This window comes from Agelaius phoeniceus, chromosome 6, assembly GCF_051311805.1.
Source record: "Agelaius phoeniceus isolate bAgePho1 chromosome 6, bAgePho1.hap1, whole genome shotgun sequence".
NCBI classification, from domain to species: Eukaryota; Metazoa; Chordata; class Aves; order Passeriformes; family Icteridae; genus Agelaius; species Agelaius phoeniceus.
Window position 1 is genome coordinate 41,049,505 of NC_135270.1, and position 17,865 is coordinate 41,067,369.

General features: G+C 47.7%; 1 protein-coding gene across 1 annotated transcript; it reads left to right on the top strand.

Annotated features, from left to right (window-relative positions):
* Window positions 1-496: 496 nt before the first annotated feature.
* Window positions 497-16,526, top strand: DLST (dihydrolipoamide S-succinyltransferase). The gene is made up of 15 exons (XM_054634339.2): window positions 497-650; window positions 5,116-5,149; window positions 6,318-6,366; window positions 7,418-7,473; window positions 7,828-7,902; window positions 8,288-8,343; window positions 9,037-9,148; window positions 9,634-9,789; window positions 10,075-10,160; window positions 10,824-10,921; window positions 12,780-12,910; window positions 13,506-13,579; window positions 14,436-14,519; window positions 15,032-15,199; window positions 15,659-16,526. Exons 1-15 carry the CDS (start codon window positions 582-584, stop codon window positions 15,791-15,793), a joined length of 1,383 nt encoding a protein of 460 aa, XP_054490314.1. The 5' UTR covers window positions 497-581; the 3' UTR covers window positions 15,794-16,526.
* Window positions 16,527-17,865: the final 1,339 nt, after the last annotated feature.

Consider the following 17,865-nt stretch of genomic DNA (forward strand, 5'->3'; position numbering starts at 1 on the left):
GTTTGCCAAGGTGAGCAGGGAAAACACGGCCACAGCTGCCCTGCAGCGACCCAGGGCTGCTTCAGAGCACAGCGTCATGAAACGGCACTCTTCGTAATGCACGGGGTTATTTATTACACATATATATATGCCATTACGTATAATAACATCTATATGTACGCATACGTGTTTATATAAGCCTGTGTAATACAGAGATATATGTATGTCATCTATAAGTAATAGTATTCAATATCACATATATTATAAAGGATGTGTTAATACCTATATCATTACGTATATGGTAACACACAGCAATATTATGAGCAGGCCCCATCCCGCCTGGCCCTGCCCCGCAGCCCGGCCGTGCCCCACAGCCCGGCCCTGTTCCACAGCCCGGCCCCGCAGCCCAGCCCGGCCCCACAGCCCGGCCCCACGGCCCTGCTCCGCAGCCCCACAGCCCAGCCCCGCCGCGATGGTCCCGCCCCGGCTGCTCCCCCCGCTCTGGGCGCTTGGTCCGGCCCCCCGCGCTTCCGCCTCGCGCCGGGCCTGGTTCCGGTGTCCGCCCTGCGGCCCCTCCCGCCGCCGCCGCTGCCGCCGCCGCGATGGTGCCGCTGTGGCGGTCCCGCTGCCTCGGCCGCGCGCTGGGCCGCTCGCTGCGCGCCCTCCGACAGGTACGGCCCGCGGGCACCGGCCGCGGGGAGCGGGGCAGCGAGGGAGGGCGGCGGCCGGGCGGGCGAGGTCGGCGGCGCCAAGGGCACCGGGACGCGTCCCCTGCTGCCTGGCGCTGGGCACCGCCGCCCCGGGGACACGGCGGGGCCGGGCACGGGAAGGGGCGGCGAGGCTGTTCCGCAGCAGGGGCCGCGGTGAGCGCGGCGCTGCCCCTTCCCCGCGGGTGCCGCTGCCCCGCTGCCAGGCCCGGCCCCGCGGGAAGGGCGGTGGCGCCCGGCACCGGGCCGGGCTGACCCGCGGGAAGGGCGGCGGCGCCCGGCACCGGGCAGGGCTGACCCGCGGGAAAGGCTTCCGAAAGCCGCCGCTCTCGGGCTCTGCCGTCTCCGCCTGTCAGTGGCTGTCGCGTTCGGGGCCCTCGCTGCTGGCAGCCACCGGCCTGCGCTGGCAGAGACCCCCCCGGCCGGGGTGCGCCCGGTGCAGATCGGCCACAAACCGGTGTGCGGTTTGTTGTGTAAATTCTGTGCTCGGTTCTCAGGGCAGTCATTGAACCGCTGCAAAGGGTGGTAACCTCTGCTGCTGCAGCGGGGGCTGACAGAGCCGGGAGCTGCTTAACCCTGGGGCTGCCCTTGGCCAGCTGGGTCGTGTGTCCTGCCGCACACATCATCCGTTTGAACAGCAAACATGGCCAGCTCCATGTGCACACACATATGTGTGCATACCTTCGGGATGGGAAGGATCGCTTCTCTTCCCCTGACCAGCTGGAGCCTTTGAGCATGAGTCTTGATTTTAGACATCTTGCAAATGTAGGCGAGCAAGTGTTGACAACCGATCATAATGTAAAGACACCCTTGTGTTATAAATGTGTGCGTATACACGTAAAACTGTGTTATGAACAACTTACAAGTACCTATATAAGCTACAGTTTGAAATGTAGAGACAAATTGATTATAATGCAGTTTAAACAAGCTTATTAAAGTGGCATTTTAGTGATATTTGACCTTTGTCAGCTCTCAGTGGTGCTGTGTAATTATAAAGAACAGAAAGAAGTCAGGTGGAATATTCAAGCCTTTTACAAAACTAGTCTGAAAATCAGGAGGTTTTAGGATGAATGCTAGTTAACCTGTTAGATGTACTGGAAGAGTTATAGTAGTAGTTTGATCTCCATTTGAACAGTGATATAGGAAGTAAATTCTGATTATGATGTAATGCAGGCTTTTTGGAGAGATAGAAAGAAATTCCAGGACCTGGCAAACCTCTGATGGCAGATGTGAGCACAGTAGACATGTACAAAATTCAGAAGTGGAGGATTGAATTGGAGAAGAGTGGAGTCACTGAGGATGAGGAAAGGTTGGCTGGGTTTTGACTGACTGTAAAAGAAGAGGTCCTGAATTCATATCAAGTGGAAAACAATGAATGTGCATCAATAGCCTGTAGCACGTAAGAGTCAGGGCAGGGGTAGGCAGACCTTGAAGGCTACGTGAAAAAGTCCAGAGAAAAGCTAGTCTGGAAAAGATAGATTTGATCAGGAGCTGTGTAAAATGCTTTGAGAATCAAATTCTTCTGTTTATCTGGGCAGGAGTTTGTAAAGAACTTCTTCTTCCCTGTTTGATCCTCCCCTCATGCTGGAAGAGTTCTGAGCTTGTTAGTAACAGTATCCACCACTCAGCATTGTTATCTCCATCCCATCTCAGCATCTGCCCTCCGGTGCTGTATATAATGTTTTGATACCCATGAAAGCCATGCAGTGGGGGTTTTGTGTGTAGCAGGGCTTTGTGCTCATCCTTGTCGAAGCAGCAGCTGCTTTGCTCTCAAGAAGCCATGGCTGGAGAACCAATTGCTGCTGTGCTTGTTGTTGGAGCTGCACAGCACTGACCTTCTGGTGTGCCTCTGTTGAAATGAGCTGTACTGTCAAGTTCATCAGATTCCTTGCCTGAACTGGTCCCTACTGTTGGTATACAGGCTGTTGCTGTAGCTGATGTATTCCATCCTTTATTTCAGTGTGTAGTGACCTGCTGGAAGGTGATGGCTCCTTGAAAGGTGTGGCCTGGGCAGCGCATGCCAGGGTCACTTTGACATAATAACAGTTACAAAAACAATTCTGAGAAGTCATATGAAATGAGAGGGAAATATTAATCACTTGGTACATGAGTCACTGGCTAATTAGACCAAGACTTTTTTTCCCCAAATGAAGGCTGTCTTTTTAAACTGACCCAAAGTGCTAATGCCACGTGGCAAAACTGAAACATTTCCATTCTCGCTGAAAAAGCTCCAATAGAAGGCAGAGGGCAAATTTAGCCAAGTGATCCAGGAAGAGGTGCAATCAGAAGGATTCCTTCTGGGGCAAAAGGGAACAGGAAGCAGCCCTGTCCAGTGTCTCCTGAAGCTGCGTGTTCATCTGAGGTACTGTGGTTAAGATACAGACACACAGCAGTTCTGCAGAATGTAAGCCAGAGAAATCACAGTATCTTTTATTACTGGCTTCCTCATCACATTAAGCTCTTACCCTAATTTCTTAGTCTTAAAGGCAAAGGGTAGAGTGATACCATTTTTTTCTTTAATTTTGCTGCAGTTGTTGAACACAGACTTGACACCACTGGTGGAAGAGAGCTGCAGATGTTTTCTCACAGTGATTATTTTTAGGACAGACCTTCTAAACTTTTATTTTTGTTTTAACTCTACGGTAAACTGGTCCTGAGCAAATAAAATTGTCTGGTTTTGCATCAGCCTGAGGCTGTTCCTTTCTTAACAATTTATTGTCTGGCATGCAAGGAATGACTTTAACCACTTAAAGCACCCAGGGAAACATTAATGGATAAAGGGGAACTCAGGTTGCTTGATACTCAATTTGTGATTGACTCCATGCTATCTGGGACACTACAGAAAGTGGGAAAAATATGATCAATACAGAGTGCTGAGGATTGTGGTGCTCTAGAGAGCTGACCCAGTGGAGTTAAACTGGAGTTTGTCTTGCTGATCCTGGCTTAGAGCTGGCTTTACACAAACCAGATCTGAATTAGCAGGGTCAGTGCTGCACCAAGATTAGGCATTGTAGCATTCAAGATGACTCTACCAAGTCTGCACAGTGCTTCCTGCTTTCCCTTGCCCAGCCTGACTTGGGGCAGGGGCTCAGCAGGCCCTGCCACAAGCTGGTTTTGCAGCACTGTTGGTTCAGGATCACTGATCCCTGCAGTGAAGTGGCAAGCAGGGTGGCTGCATGGTGTTATGCTGGAGCTTAGCAGTAAGTCAGACTGGCTGCCTGCATCCTCAGCACAGCTAATTATAACCCTGTTGAATTGCCCATTGATCATTGAGTTGTCTCTGCGTTAATATCCAACAAGTCAAATCCATTTATAAGCTTGGATAATTAAACCAAGGGCTTGATTCCAGGCCTGTTAGTTTTGATACAAAGTGTTCATTGAATCTGTTTTTGTATGCTGCAGCACTCAGTCCTGTAGATGGTGTGCCAAGCTTAAGTATATTGTTGGTCTTTGGTCTCTGTTGTCTTGCCACACAGCTCCTCAAATTATTTTGATATTTAAGGTCAGTTATATCCCATCCTGCTTGCTTTGCTGAAGCTGAAATCAGGGCTTGTATGCAAACTTCAGATCCTGAAGGTATGAAGGAAATCTAACTTTTAACTTAGCTGCTGGATAAGGGTGCTTTGAGCTCTTGAGTTGCTGGTCATTCTAAGTCAGTAAAGTGCATTTCCATCATGGCTACAGTGCTATTTTCCAATTGCTTTTAAAGAGTTCTTATCTTCTCCAATCCTGCAGGTTTGATGTGAGAGAAATATGTAATAACAGTAGAGGGAAGTAATTGAATTTTTTGAAATTGAATATTTTGAAATGTCTTCTACTTTTGAGCTCTGTTATGCTGAGCTAGGAGTGCAGTCAATGATTACACAGGTATGAAGTGAAACATCAACACAGGTATGAAGTGAAACATCAAAGACTGTGGAATTCCTGACTAACTGACGGCAGTAGAAATTTTGCCACTGAGAGGAGTTCTGGTCTTTGGGAGTTCAAAGGCTCCATAGCTTTAGAAAAAAATTTTAAAACCCCTAGATGCTGCATTCATGACTGTAGGAGTAAACATCATGGGATGTTTTATCATCATATCCAGTAGGTATCCTTTATCTTCTCATTCAAAGCAAATTCTATTGGAAATCTGTTCCTTCTTAAAGAGGAAAGTGCATGAGAAGGTCAAAACTTCTGGACCAAGAACTGGAAGATGCAAGCACCAAATTTAACATCACTGCATCATAAAGCACCCTGGGAGGAGACAAAGGATAAAGAAGGGCATAGGTATTCTCCTGCTCTAGCACACTGTAGGAAAGTGGCATGCCTGCAGACTGGAGCATGGGAATGGTGGATCCTGTGTCTGATTCAGATCTCAGGGAAAAAACAAAGTCCTTCTAGGATGGGTTTGTCTTCTTGCAATACTGATACATCCTTTTCTCTCTGACAGGGGAACTGTACTCTGGCAAGATCCCCTCTGTCTGGTGAGTCTTACACTTTACCTAGAAAGAACAGAGCTGATGATGGAGGTTGGTAATAGGTCTGATTGGGGTTTGTTTCTGTCAGTCTGTAGTGAAGAAGGAGTGGAATGAGCTAAGTTTCCATGGGAGTGCCTCCCTTGCCTGAGGTACATGCTGCCTGATCCATTTGGCTCTGGTGAAGGTTTCACAGCAGCAGCAGCACAGTGTATTTCAGGCGTTGCAGTGCTCAAAGCACATGCTGTTGCAGAGCCATAGCTCTCTAAAAAGCTCCCTTGAAAATAATGGATGAATATTAAGTGACATGTCAGATCTGGTGTGCCTGTGAACTCCACTTCTATGCTTAAACTGTTTTTCCTTAGAGCTCTGTTTTTTTCTAGCTGTGCTGTAGAAATTGTGCTGCTTTTTTAAAAAATCAAGTGAGGAAATGGTTCTTCCCTCTGGCATTGTGTAATTTGAGATAATTATGTCCTCCAGTTACTACGCTGACTCTCTTTAAGATCAGTCTGGAAGACTGCCCAGTGCCCTGTGACAAAGGACAGGAGTCCAGCTCATAATAAAAAATGCAGTGTCAGGGCATACGAGCAGTGTGGGAAGGGGACAGTGGGGTATGTGAAACTGGGAAGCTGTGCAAATATTTCCCTATTGTGAGTTTTGGAAACTAATTTTCTCTGGACAGGGAGTGAGCAGAGAAGAGGGATGATGGTGGCTCAATTCTCTGCCCCACACTCTCTTTTCAGTCCTTTTTTTCCTCCTTAGCTGTCTCTGGGGCTGCGAGACTTTCTGGGGTGCCTCTTGCAGAGCTGATACCTTGCTCCATACTTCATATGGGTGTGGATACTCAGCAGTTCTGGAGGTGGTTCCTCATAGCTCTTTCCTGATTTTGCTCTGAATGCTCTGCTTCGTTTTCCCATTTCAATGTTATCATTATTATCTTTGTTGTCAAGCTATAACTGTTTTCCCCATCCCTATAAATCTAGATGAAGACAAAACCACTGTTCTTGGCAAGCTCTGGGCAGGTTTGATGGCACTGAGGTGTCTCAGCATGGATATATTCCCCATTTGGTCCCAAACTTCTTTCAGGATGGGCAACAGTGTCCTCTCCTTTCTTTTATCTGATGAGGATACTTGAGGGTTGGACAGCTGGATAATATAACTCCTTTCTCATTCACAGGTGTGTCTGGGAGCCAAGGACTGGCTTACACAAACAGCAGGAAGCTTATGTAAGTATCCACAGGAAAACTGTCATGTGGGGAGACTGGGGTTGCTCTTGCTCTAGCCATGATAAGATTTGAGGTCTGAGGAACAGAATATGGTTGGCTGTCATGAAATCCTTGTGCACATTGTAGTAGTATGGAGTTAGCCCTAAAAAAAATCTAGGTTTTGCAGGTTGGGAACTGAAAACAAGCTCTGTGTGCAACCAGGTACTGGGAAGGGACAGGAGTGAGGAAACCAGCGATAAATGGATTTCTACTCTGATTATCTGACTAGAGGTGTTGTTTGCTCTATGATGGTCTCCTGGTAGATCTTCTCTTGGGAGAAGTGGGGTCATTCACAGCACTGTTGTTCATATGTCAGGGTTTGCACTAATGAGGTGGTCTTATAAAATGTATTTGGGGAGATAACCTTAAGAGTACATGCATAAAAGCCTGAAATACTTTGAAATCCTTTGTTTGTTCAAAGTAGCCTGTGCTAGAGGAAATGCTAAAGCACATTCTTTTCAGTTTTGAAAATATGATGTCAGTAGATATAAAAATCATCCTTAGGATTGGGATTGCCAGCTCCCTGTGAAGAAACATGGTGGAGAGAAATAGCTAGTTTTTGGATGCATTGCCATAAGCAATTTATGGTGCTTTTCTTTTATTTTGGAGCAATCTAACAACTTCTGTAGAGATGACAGTCCTAATCTGGAGGTTTAACAAAAAAATTGTTGCTGCACTAGTCTTGGGCATTGTATGGGCTGGCCAGGTCACCCTTTAATCAGTATTTAAACTATGAGGGTTCTGTTGGGTTGTCTGTCTAAATGGAAATTCCATAAGTGTCAGTTCTCACTGAGTTTCTGAGACCAGAAGTGATGGTAGGATGTAATGCTTCCTTTCTGGCTGGATTGTTGCAGCTTGAATAGTAAATAGGAGTCCTTTGCACCAAATACATCAGAACAGCTGAGCAGCCTTTCACATCAGTTAAGCAAGTGTAAATTCTGTACTTGAGCTTGGTGCTGGCAGCCTGCAGAGGAATGTTCTGCTGTGTTCATACTTTTCTCTCTTTCTGCAGAGTAAATAGCTCCAGTGTCTTCACTGTCCGCTACTTCAGAACCACTGCGGTACATAGTAAGTAAGAAGGCAGGAATCAGCATGATGCTTCTTTTGCTACCTCTTGCTGTCCTGCCAGCAGCTACCTTCCATCCTTGGTCAAGGCTCACTGCTGTCCTGCCTGCATGGATGACTCAGGGTTTATATCCCCAGGGCCCTAAAGATTTTGTCTGGATTCCAGTCACATTGTGGCTTTCGGTCAGATATGAATTTCTCGGGTGATTAAATGTTGATCAGTGTTGAAGAAAGGAGATGGACAGCAATTGATGTCTGATGGCCTACCCCCTTTAGCAGAGTCGTGATGACAAGAATGAAGCAATACCATAAATTTTTAGCTCTGAAAGCAGTCAAGTCTGTTTGTCTCTCTCACAGGGGATGACGTGGTTACGGTGAACACACCAGCCTTTGCAGAGTCAGTCACAGAAGGAGATGTCAGGTGGGAGAAAGGTAAGCAATTGCCTGAAATTCTCATCGCTGTTACTGCTGTGTTGGACACCTTGGGGATGCATTACAGTTCACTGGCTGACATCCTGCTCTGTGCCTTTCAGTCTGTGACAAATGAGGCATTTAATTGCAGCTCTCCTAAGGGGTTAAGAATTGCAGTTACTGCCTCATCAACTCTTTGTCGGGGTAATGTTAGATGAAGGGAGATGTTTAAGCTGGAATCAGACTCTTAACTGTGCAGTAGATTGCTTGAGCTAGTCTTTTCTTTAGAAGTTGTGGAGAAGTGGGATGAAGAAGTTATGGGTTAGTGTGGGAAACTGCTGTGGGTAAAGAGGGGAGGCCAGAGCACACCTCCCTCCTCACAGTGGTCTTCATATCTGTCATTCAGCTGTTGGAGACACAGTGGCGGAAGATGAAGTGGTGTGTGAGATTGAAACAGACAAGGTAGGAGTTTCTGGACCAAAACTTTTTCTAGTTCTGTAGCAGGTACCCTGTATGGCTTCTCTCCTGCTAAGAGCTCCTAGAGCCTGCAGGGCCCTGACTGTGTCTCCTGCTCTCTTCATGGAGAAAAGCTTTTCTCATCTAGTATAAAACTTGCTGTGCCTTAAGTGAGAATTCTTGATAACCCTTATTCATCCATTTGATTAATCATCACTGGTGGTGTTTATTGGAGCTGTAATTTTACTTCTCCTTCCGATTTGAGTGCTTTGAGTTTTGAAACCTGTTTGTGCTTAAACAAAGGAGAAATCTGCCAGCCATAGGTTGTCTTCAGATCATTTAAAATTGAGGCTTTACATTCATCCACTCCTGAAAGGACTGTTAAGCCTTGAAGTTCTTGCTGAATTCTCTGCTGAGTTCTGTTTTCAGCTTTGCTGTCAGGAAGATGCTGGCAGTGGGTCAGTTCTTGACTGTATCCTGGAAATCAGGCTATACATTACACTGCCAGCATCTCCTAAAGCTTCTAACTATTGGCACAAAATCCTGGTGGAGGGTGTGAAAACTGGTGCAAATAGTGTGAGACACAGCTGCTGTCTGTGCCAAATTGCAATGTGTATCTGCACATATTGGCATCTTCTCTTGGGCACTTGGTCTCCAACTGATGTTTGGGAGAATTTCACTGACTTTCTTTTTTTTCAGACATCAGTGCAAGTTCCAGCCCCAGCAGCTGGTGTGATTGAAGCCCTTCTGGTACCTGATGGTGGCAAAGTGGAAGGGGGGACACCTCTATTCAAACTCAGGAAAACTGGAGGTAAGTCAGGCATGTGTAACTTGCATAGGCCTTGTGCTTCCATCAGTTTTTTTCTGAAGATTTAAGCATTTAGAATAAAATGCCTTTTAGCATTTAGCAAAGCATTGTAGAGGGATCCTGAGAAAATACTCCTATTCTGTTGTCCATTAGAAAAGCATAATTTTAGTCCTTCTGAGGGGGATCTTATCTTTTGTTCCCTCTGGAGGAGACTAAACTGTTAGCTATAACTAGTTGAGAATTCCCCTAACTCCCTTCTGTGCCCTCTTCTCTGTAGCATCCAGCCTCCTCCAGCGAGGAGGTCAAGGATGTTGATGAGTAAAACACTTTCACAATCACTTTCTCTTTTGGTGACTTCTGTCAGCTCAGTAGTGCTGAGAACATAAAGGCACTCTGCCTGAGGGTTTACTTTTGTTAGGTTGGTTGGACTCACAGATCTCTGCCAGTGGAAGCTGGTGCCCTTACCATGGTTCTTCCTTGTCTTTCAGCTGCTCCTGCCAAGGCTAAACCAGCAGCAGCCCCTCCTCCTCCTGCAGCCCCTGAACCTGCAGCTGCACCTGCTCCTCCCCCTGCTGCAGCACCAATTCCCACTACAATGCCACCAGTGCCGCCTGTGTCAACTCAGCCCATCGACAGCAAACCAGGTGAGGCAACAGCCATTTGTTCCTGTTCTTGAGTCTCTCTGCTTGGGGGGACAGTGTATAAGGTTAAAGACATCAAACAGAGGCATTTGTGGTGAAGGCCTCCTGCAGTACAGCCCTGCTTGCTCCAGACTAGACTGCTCAACTATGCCTAGAACCTTCCCAGCCTAATTCAAGGCTGCTTCCATGCTGCGTCACTTAAGCAAGGAGCTCAAATATGCTTTCTATTTCAGGGCTTTTTCTACCTGGCTTCTGTTTTTGACTGATGTGTTTTTCCCCTCCCCTCAGTGTCTGCTGTGAAGCCGGCTGCAGCCCCAGCGGCAGCCCCTCCTGGGGAGGCAGTGCCCACCAAAGGTGCCAGATCAGAGCATAGGGTAAGCTGTGGGAGCAGGGACCTTGCCAGCACTTCTGTTGCTAGGTGATAATCTGTTCTGGCTGGAGCTTGCCGGATGTGTCCATATCCACCTGTACACATCCAGCTCAGTAGGGCTGTGACAGGTGGGAAAATTCTCTACATGCAGGAACTGCTTACAGGTGGTGTGGAGGAAGAGCCTGGACCTATCTGGCATGGGTCTTTTCTAGGCAAAAGTCTTGTCTTGAGCTCTGCTGATTCGGGACAGAAGGACTCAGTGTGATCTGCTTGGTTTGTCCACAAGCCCTCAGCAAAGGGTTGAGGCTGCTGAAACTGCTTTGTGCATTCTTAAGAGAGCATGGTTGAGCAACCTTCTTTCTTAGCAGTCTTGCCCTTCTCACGTTAGCCACATGGACACCTATGCATGCTTGGAGGTGTTGAGGAATGCAGAGGTCAGAAGTAGCTGTACTGTGATGCATTTCAGCACTGCTTTTCAAGTGAACTGTGCGTTGAGCTGAGCAGTGAAATAAACTCCTCAGCCTATTGTCTCCTGACTTAGAGTGAAAACCTTGGCCCTAGGCATCCAGTCAATCAGATGGCAAGAGGAGAGCCTTTTGAGTTTCTTATGCATTTTGCCCTTAGATGAGCTTTAGGCAACTTCTGCTTATACCTTTTTAATTTGCAGGTGAAAATGAATAGGATGCGTCAGCGTATTGCTCAGCGGCTGAAAGAGGCTCAGAATACTTGTGCCATGCTGACCACTTTCAATGAGATTGATATGAGGTGAGGAGTAAACCTCTTTTTCCCTTTATGAGTAGAAACAGATTAAGGCAGTAATCTTTAAATAGCAGTCAAAACCTTGCAGGTTTTCTTTGGAGAGATTGGCAGCAAGTCTTTTGGGCCCTCTTTCTTAGGTATGTACCACAGTCTGTGCAGCTTCTTCAGAACCACATTGGTGTTGTGGTATGAGGGGCTACAGAGCTTCCTAATGGCCTGTTCCTTGGGAGTCACCTGCTACTTGTAATAGGGGTAGTTTCTGATTCCTTTTCTGTGGGCTTTTTGGTAGAAGACTGGTAAATGTTGAGCAGAAGACCAGAAGGGGCTAGTATCACTTGCATATAGTGGCTGTTAGAAGACAGCAAGATATAGCATCTGCTTTCTGCCACTCCACTAGGTTACTGCTTTTGGAGGTGTTTAACTTGCAGTGAGTTGGTTCTCCAGGGCTCATCAGCCTTTCAGGTGGGCATTGCTTAGGCCTAAGGCCTTTGCTGTCAGATGGTACAGCTTTCTAGAGACAGACCAGCACCCTTCCCCATCCTCTCAAGCAGGTGGGGGGCTCCTGACTCAAGTGCTTGCATGGACTGAGCACACTAATGTCTTTGGAGGGTGGGCAGCTTATGTTACAGTGCATTAAGGGGAAATTGTGCTCAAATCAAATTGCCTTGTGAAATCCTATGCTACTCCTTAAGAGAAAACATGTAAATATTTGGGTCTCAGAACAATAAGGCTGGCAAAATAATCTTGATTGGAGGGAAGTGCTGCAGCTTTATCTCCTCTCAGAGGCTCATTGAGGTGTCGCTTTACGCCAGCCTGGGGCTCTCATTGCATCTGGTAATGTGGTTTGGATTGATTACTGTGAAGTTGATTTGTGAAGACCTATGCTGGGGCCTCTTGCTTCCCACGGGGGTCAGTGTCTGAAAGGAGGAGGCCTTAATGAGGCAGTTCCATAGCAGGTTGTATTCTCATGGCTGCAGCCCTTGTGTCTTGGGAGGCACTAATGTCTTTGGGTCGTAATCCTAACTCTAAACAAGGTTAGACACAGGAAAACAAACACTCTAAACCATGGAAAATCCTGCTCCTTGGTGAAAATGTCTCTTCAAAGACTGAAGGTTTCTGAAGGGGGAAGGGATGAACTATGCAATTCCACAGCATCTGATGTTAGACTAGAATAGGCAGAGCTTTTTGCCACAGCTTGGTTGATGTTTTGTAAATGGCCTCAATTTTGATTAATAGAAACAGTGGGAAAACATGATTTGTCTGGTCAAGAGCTATGGGTGGACTGGCACCCACTACCATAAGCTCCTGGGAAAATTCCTTTAATGTTCGGTCAACTCCTAAAGCCAGAGAGTTGGGTACAAAAGTGGTGTTGTGCTGTCTGGTGCTGAATTTGCAGAGTGGTTGAGGTCTTTTCCTTTGATCACTTTGATTTTATTTCCTGCATGTTTACTGCTTTTGCCAAATTCTGGTTTTTCACCCTTCTGTGTCAGTCCAGCCACACCTGCATTTGCTGTCTGTGGTGCCACACTGGTATGAGCACTGTTGTCTCCAGAGAATAGGTGGCAGCATCAGGCCTAAGCAGGAAATATACCATGCCACACCTTACTTCTGTTCTTGGCAGTGTGGGCCTTGCAGGTTTACCCTGGCTGTGGAGCTCGTGGTCCAGGACCAGTTTCTGTTTGATCCTTTGGCAGGAACCTTAGATCCATGTTTATGTCACATGTGAAGGCTTTTGCAGCAGACTGGAGGTTTCCCATTTGGTGTGCAGATTTGCATCCTTGGGGCTGGCCCTGAAATCTGTTACTCAGAGGGAATGGTGTTTTCTTGGACTCCCGGTTTACCAGCGTTACTGTGTGTTTCACAGCAACATCCGGGAGATGAGAGCTGTACACAAGGATACCTTTCTGAAAAAGCACAACCTGAAGCTAGGTTTCATGTCAGCTTTTGTGAAAGCTGCAGCCTTTGCTCTGCAGGACCAGCCTGTTGTGAATGCAGGTGAGTGGTGACCCTTGCTGGTGACTTGCATATCTAGGGACCATTGCAAAATGGGGGAAAGGCAATGGCCAAGTCCATGGCAGGAGTAGTAGCTTGGAGAAGCAAGTCAAATGCACAGAAAGCATAGGGACAGTCCTGCATGCTGCTGCTGATTTTGCTAAAGCCACTTACATAGGTAGAGGTCAGCTTGCCAAGAGGGGCTCGATTAAGAAGGGGTGACCAGGGGTGAGGCTGGGGCCGTGCATATGCAGCCTGCAGAGGGCAGAGCCTGCTGGTTGTGTACAGGTGACTCCTGTAGGCACAGTGCAGTTCCTGGGCATGTCAGAGGTGCTTGCTGAAACAGAAGAACAGAATAACCAAGGGGAAAATAACTGAGGAGGACTGAGCAGTGTGGACTGTTTTCTTTCTGTCTGTCCTGGTGCCTCTCCCACAGGTACAGCAAGGAATCATTCTTCTCTGGAGTTATGTTTAAGCTAGATGTGAGCAAGTTGTTATGATTTTTTAGCTAGTCAAACCTTTGATCTTAGTTTCATATGAAGTTAAGTTGATCTTAGTTTCATGTGTCATATGTAACACAAGTTTTTTCTCTTTCTAGTGATTGATGACACGACCAAAGAGATTGTGTACAGGGACTATGTGGACATCAGTGTTGCTGTAGCAACTCCCCGGGTAGGTACCTTGGAGCTTTGTCCATGCTTCCTGCAGCCTTTCATATGGGATGATCATATACTTTGAGTCAGCCCAGCTTTGTGCTCTGCAGCAGCAGAAATTAACTGATAAGACTGATTCTGTAAATGAGACACCTGCTGCATTATGGACTGCTGAGATGGGTTTTGAGGGAACGTGGAGGACCAAGAATATTCTACCACTATATTCATCTTAATAAAAGATCTGGTAACTGGGTCAATATAGATCTCAGTTGTTAATGAATAGGGCCAGGTTAGGGAACCCCTTTGCTGTCATGAATCCATGACATAGGCAGTAAAAGCTTTGAACGTCCTGTCCTCTGGCTAACTTTGCTGTGCTGTTCCACAGAGATGTTTCTGTCCAGGGAGAGTATGGGATGGAGTTACAGATGTTGAATTAGTCAATTACCTTCTTGATTAGAAGGTTCTGCTATGAAGCAGAGGTTTGACAAGGACTGAAGTTCTGTCACTGTCTTCTCCCGAAGTCTAGGGGAGGCCCAGCAAAAAGAGGTGAGAGAAAGAGGTGCCAGCTGAAATCTCCCAGTGCCTTACCTGGGAATTTATCAATGTGGAGCTGGCTCCAGACAGACCTGGTTGATTTATGAGATAGGCTAGCAAAGGCAAAGATGATTGCTCAATTTACGGTGTCAGCCTTTGATGTGTGTCATGCCAGGTTTCCTGTCAGGCTACCAGGGTGTGAGGCAGCTCTGCCAACCAGCTGCTGTGGGCCAAGGAGGAGGCAGGAGCTCTCTGGGGCTGTGTCCAGATTCCTGCTGCATGACAGCTATCTGTGTGTTGCTGCACTGAATTTGCTATTCATGGACTTTGCTTCTCCCCAGGGTCTGGTGGTCCCTGTGGTTAGGAATGTAGAAAACATGAACTTTGCTGACATAGAGCGTGCTATCTACGAGTTGGGGGAGAAGGTAAGGAAAGTTTTCTGAAGAGGGTTGGGAGGAATGGAAAGAACTGGAAATGCTGGATCGGCATGTATTGATTTGGTCTCTATGTCATCATCTCTGACCCCTAACACACTGTGGGGAGTGATCCAGTTACATGGCTGGCTGTGCCTTTGCCTTCTAGGACAGCTCTACTCGTTGCCCATCCAGAAGACTGCAGTCTACATTAGGGACATGGTGTATCTTCACCTTTGTCTTTAGAGGCCAAGGCTGAACTGCCCTGGGGTAGAAGTCCCTGTGTCTGTCTCCTGCAAAAGCAGGAGTTGGAAGCAAAGGCGAGAGAATCCTTCCCCAAAGCCACTAGATGCTCACTCTAAAGACAGGATGCATTTTTGAGCAATTTGTGTTGGTTTTCAGCTGAACAAATCAATAAGCAAAGCTCTTGCAATCAGTATTCCTGGAAAGAGTGGATGTCCAAACCCTCGTTGTTTGCTCTGTGTGGTCTCTGTGGCTTTCTAAGACCTTATTTTTACTTCTAGGCACGGAAGAATGAACTGGCCATTGAAGACATGGATGGTGGCACTTTCACAATCAGCAATGGTGGGGTTTTTGGGTCACTCTTTGGAACACCTATCATTAACCCACCCCAGTCTGCCATCTTAGGCATGCATGCCATCTTTGACAGGCCTGTGGCTGTGGGAGGCAAGGTAGGTGGACCTGCACAGGAGGTTTTAGGGAACAAAGGACAGGGCTCAGCAGACTGAGGACCTTTTTCTAAGGGGTTGGTGTCACTTCTGAAACACTTCAGTGTGAAGAAGGAGCAGAGACTAATGGGTATAGGGCACCTTTGCTGGCCCTGGTACTTGCCTGAGCTGTGCAGGGGACTTTGTCCTATCTGTGAGTGGGCAAACTGGTTATAATCTTAAGTGTGGGAAGGAGGAGCTTGTAGCCTTTGTGATAGGGAGCAGTTCCAGGAAGAGCCCTTATCTTGTATGTGGCATGGACCCAGCCTGGGGTGGGTGGGTAGATAATTTTGCCATGAAGGACAAATCCAGGAGGGCCTGAACACAGGATTTGGGGTGGGAAAAAGCCAGGTCTTCCCTGAGTTCACAGGAGGGGAGCATGCAGGCAGGAGCACTGAGCTCACTAACCCTGTCCCTGCCCAGATCGAGGTGCGGCCGATGATGTACGTGGCGCTGACCTACGATCACCGGCTCATCGACGGCAGAGAGGCCGTCACCTTCCTGCGCAAGATCAAGGCAGCGGTGGAGGATCCCCGCGTGCTGCTGCTCGACCTGTAGGGCAGCCACACCCCCACACAACCCACCCAGGACAGGGCAGCACCAGCAGGGACGATGCAGGGCATTCAGGAACTGGCAGGGGTCATTCCAGTCTTTCTCCCTCCGCTGTGATTGGAGCTGTCCCAAAGGGAATTACGGGAATAGCTCCTACCTCCTTTCCTATTTTGTTTAATGAAGGTTTACTATCTCACGAGAACTTGCCGTGCAGTGGGCCAACCACTGAATGGCATTGCCTTTCCAGAGCCATCTGTGTGGCATCCTCTCCCTCACAGCACCAAACTCTCACCTCTAGCTTGTCCTATACCACTGGAAACTGCTTGCTGCTGCTGTGCTAGGGTACCCTTCCCTGCCCCTCCATGGCAGGTTCAGCTTTACTGCCTAGCACTGAGGTTCCTGGGAGGGAGAGGACAGGAAAGGCTACTGTCCTGTCCATGTTTTGCTTGAAAATATTTCACACTCATCAGCCTTGCAAGGGTCTGACCCCGAGGCCACTTGCAGGAAAAGTTTTGGTCAGAGCAGGGCTTGAGGTAGGTGTCATGCTTCTGGCAGTGCCCTGGTTACACTCCCTCCACAGACAGTAACACGGGGTGGCAGCTCCCCTACTTTCCCTTGGCGATTGTCTCTCACCAGCCCAGTCACGGTGGTGTGAATGTCCTTGTTGGGGTGGGCAGAGCCCGTGACCTCTGTGGAGGCAGCACTGTTCCTGGGGACAGCCCTTTCACCATTACATGCCCGACAGGGGGGTGAGAACCAGCCCCCAGCAGCTGTCCTTGGCACACAGCTCACTGGGTGTGACTGCTGGCTTCCTGCGTGCTCCCAGCCCACACCCAGCTGGGGGGCCAGGCCTTTCACTGAAATGTACATCCCAGCCCACGGGTGCTGGTTTGGGGGGAGGGGGGCAGTTCTGAATCCGATAGCGCACACATGAATTGAGGGGTGAGGGGGTTGCTAGTGCCTGCAGAGTCTATTACTCTTACCCCCTACACAGAACTTGTAACAAAAATATTTAACACAGCGGATTTTAAATGAAATAAAACTGTGCAACGACTGCAAGGTGGGGTGTGTTTGAGTGGGTGAGGACTCTGGCATCAGCAGCATCCTGAGTGTAGTGCAAGAGTCCTGTTATCTCGTGGTGAGAGAAAAGAGGCAATGGGAGCTGAGCCCATTGCTGGTGGTATTAAATTGAGTCTTCTCTGCCTGTGAACACTGGTGGCCTCAAACTCTCTGCCAAAGAATTAGCTTTTCCCAGCAAAGAGGAGGTTTTTAGGGCTGGAAGTCATCCTTTTTTAGCAACAGAACTGTAATAGATGGTGAGGAATTCCCAGTATTAGCTAAAGGGCATGATGGCCAAGAGAGAGACCTGAGACAGGCCCATAAAGTTTTTCAGAAGTTGAATTTTTACTGCTGCAATGGAAGAGTTGGAATTCATGCAAGTGTGGAAAGGCTGTTGCAGAGGGAGAAAGGAAGCAAGAACAAGGGACAGTGTAACCTGTCTGTGGTGCTGGGTGTTTCCCTAACAAGATGTCCTTGTTGGGACAACACAAAATCATTTCTGGATCATGGCAGGGTTTTCCCAGCTCTGACATCAACTTCAGAGATGGTTTACCCTTCCCAGCTACAGCTGAAGAGGGCAACCCCTTCTAACAGAAAATGACTGCGCTCACAGCTGCAAAGCAGATGAAAGGGAGAGCAGTTCCTGGTACTGGTGCCTTCATTTTCCTGGCAGCTAGGGACAAAGAGTGCAGAGTCAGCTTTTTTGCTTGGCCCTGGCTAAGGTAGATTAGGGGGAGAGGAAAAATCCCTTCCTTGTTCTGGGAAGGGTAGAGAGTCTAATTCTTGCACAAATAAGTTGAGTGAAAGAGAAGGTTTTGATTAAAAAATGCTGCTTGCACTCAGCCTCTCTGCTGGTTTAGGATACAGAGGGTCCACCTTGACTTTGTACATGAGCCTTTATTTTGTCTGGAGCTGCAATAAATGAAGCCTTCGAACCAATCAGGAAGGGAATATACAGTCAAACTCTTAAAATTATGCAAACTGCTTTATTTAATCTGCCCTGTCAAGGCTTGCTGTAA

Excerpts from the sequence above, each read along its gene's own strand:
- DLST (XM_054634339.2), top strand. The coding sequence starts at position 582 with ATGGTGCCGCTGTGGCGGTCCCGCTGCCTCGGCCGCGCGCTGGGCCGC. Across the intron at positions 7,474-7,827 it reads CAGAACCACTGCGGTACATA|GGGATGACGTGGTTACGGTG; the intron begins GTAAGTAAGAAG and ends TCTCTCTCACAG. Across the intron at positions 10,922-12,779 it reads TTCAATGAGATTGATATGAG|CAACATCCGGGAGATGAGAG; the intron begins GTGAGGAGTAAA and ends TGTGTTTCACAG.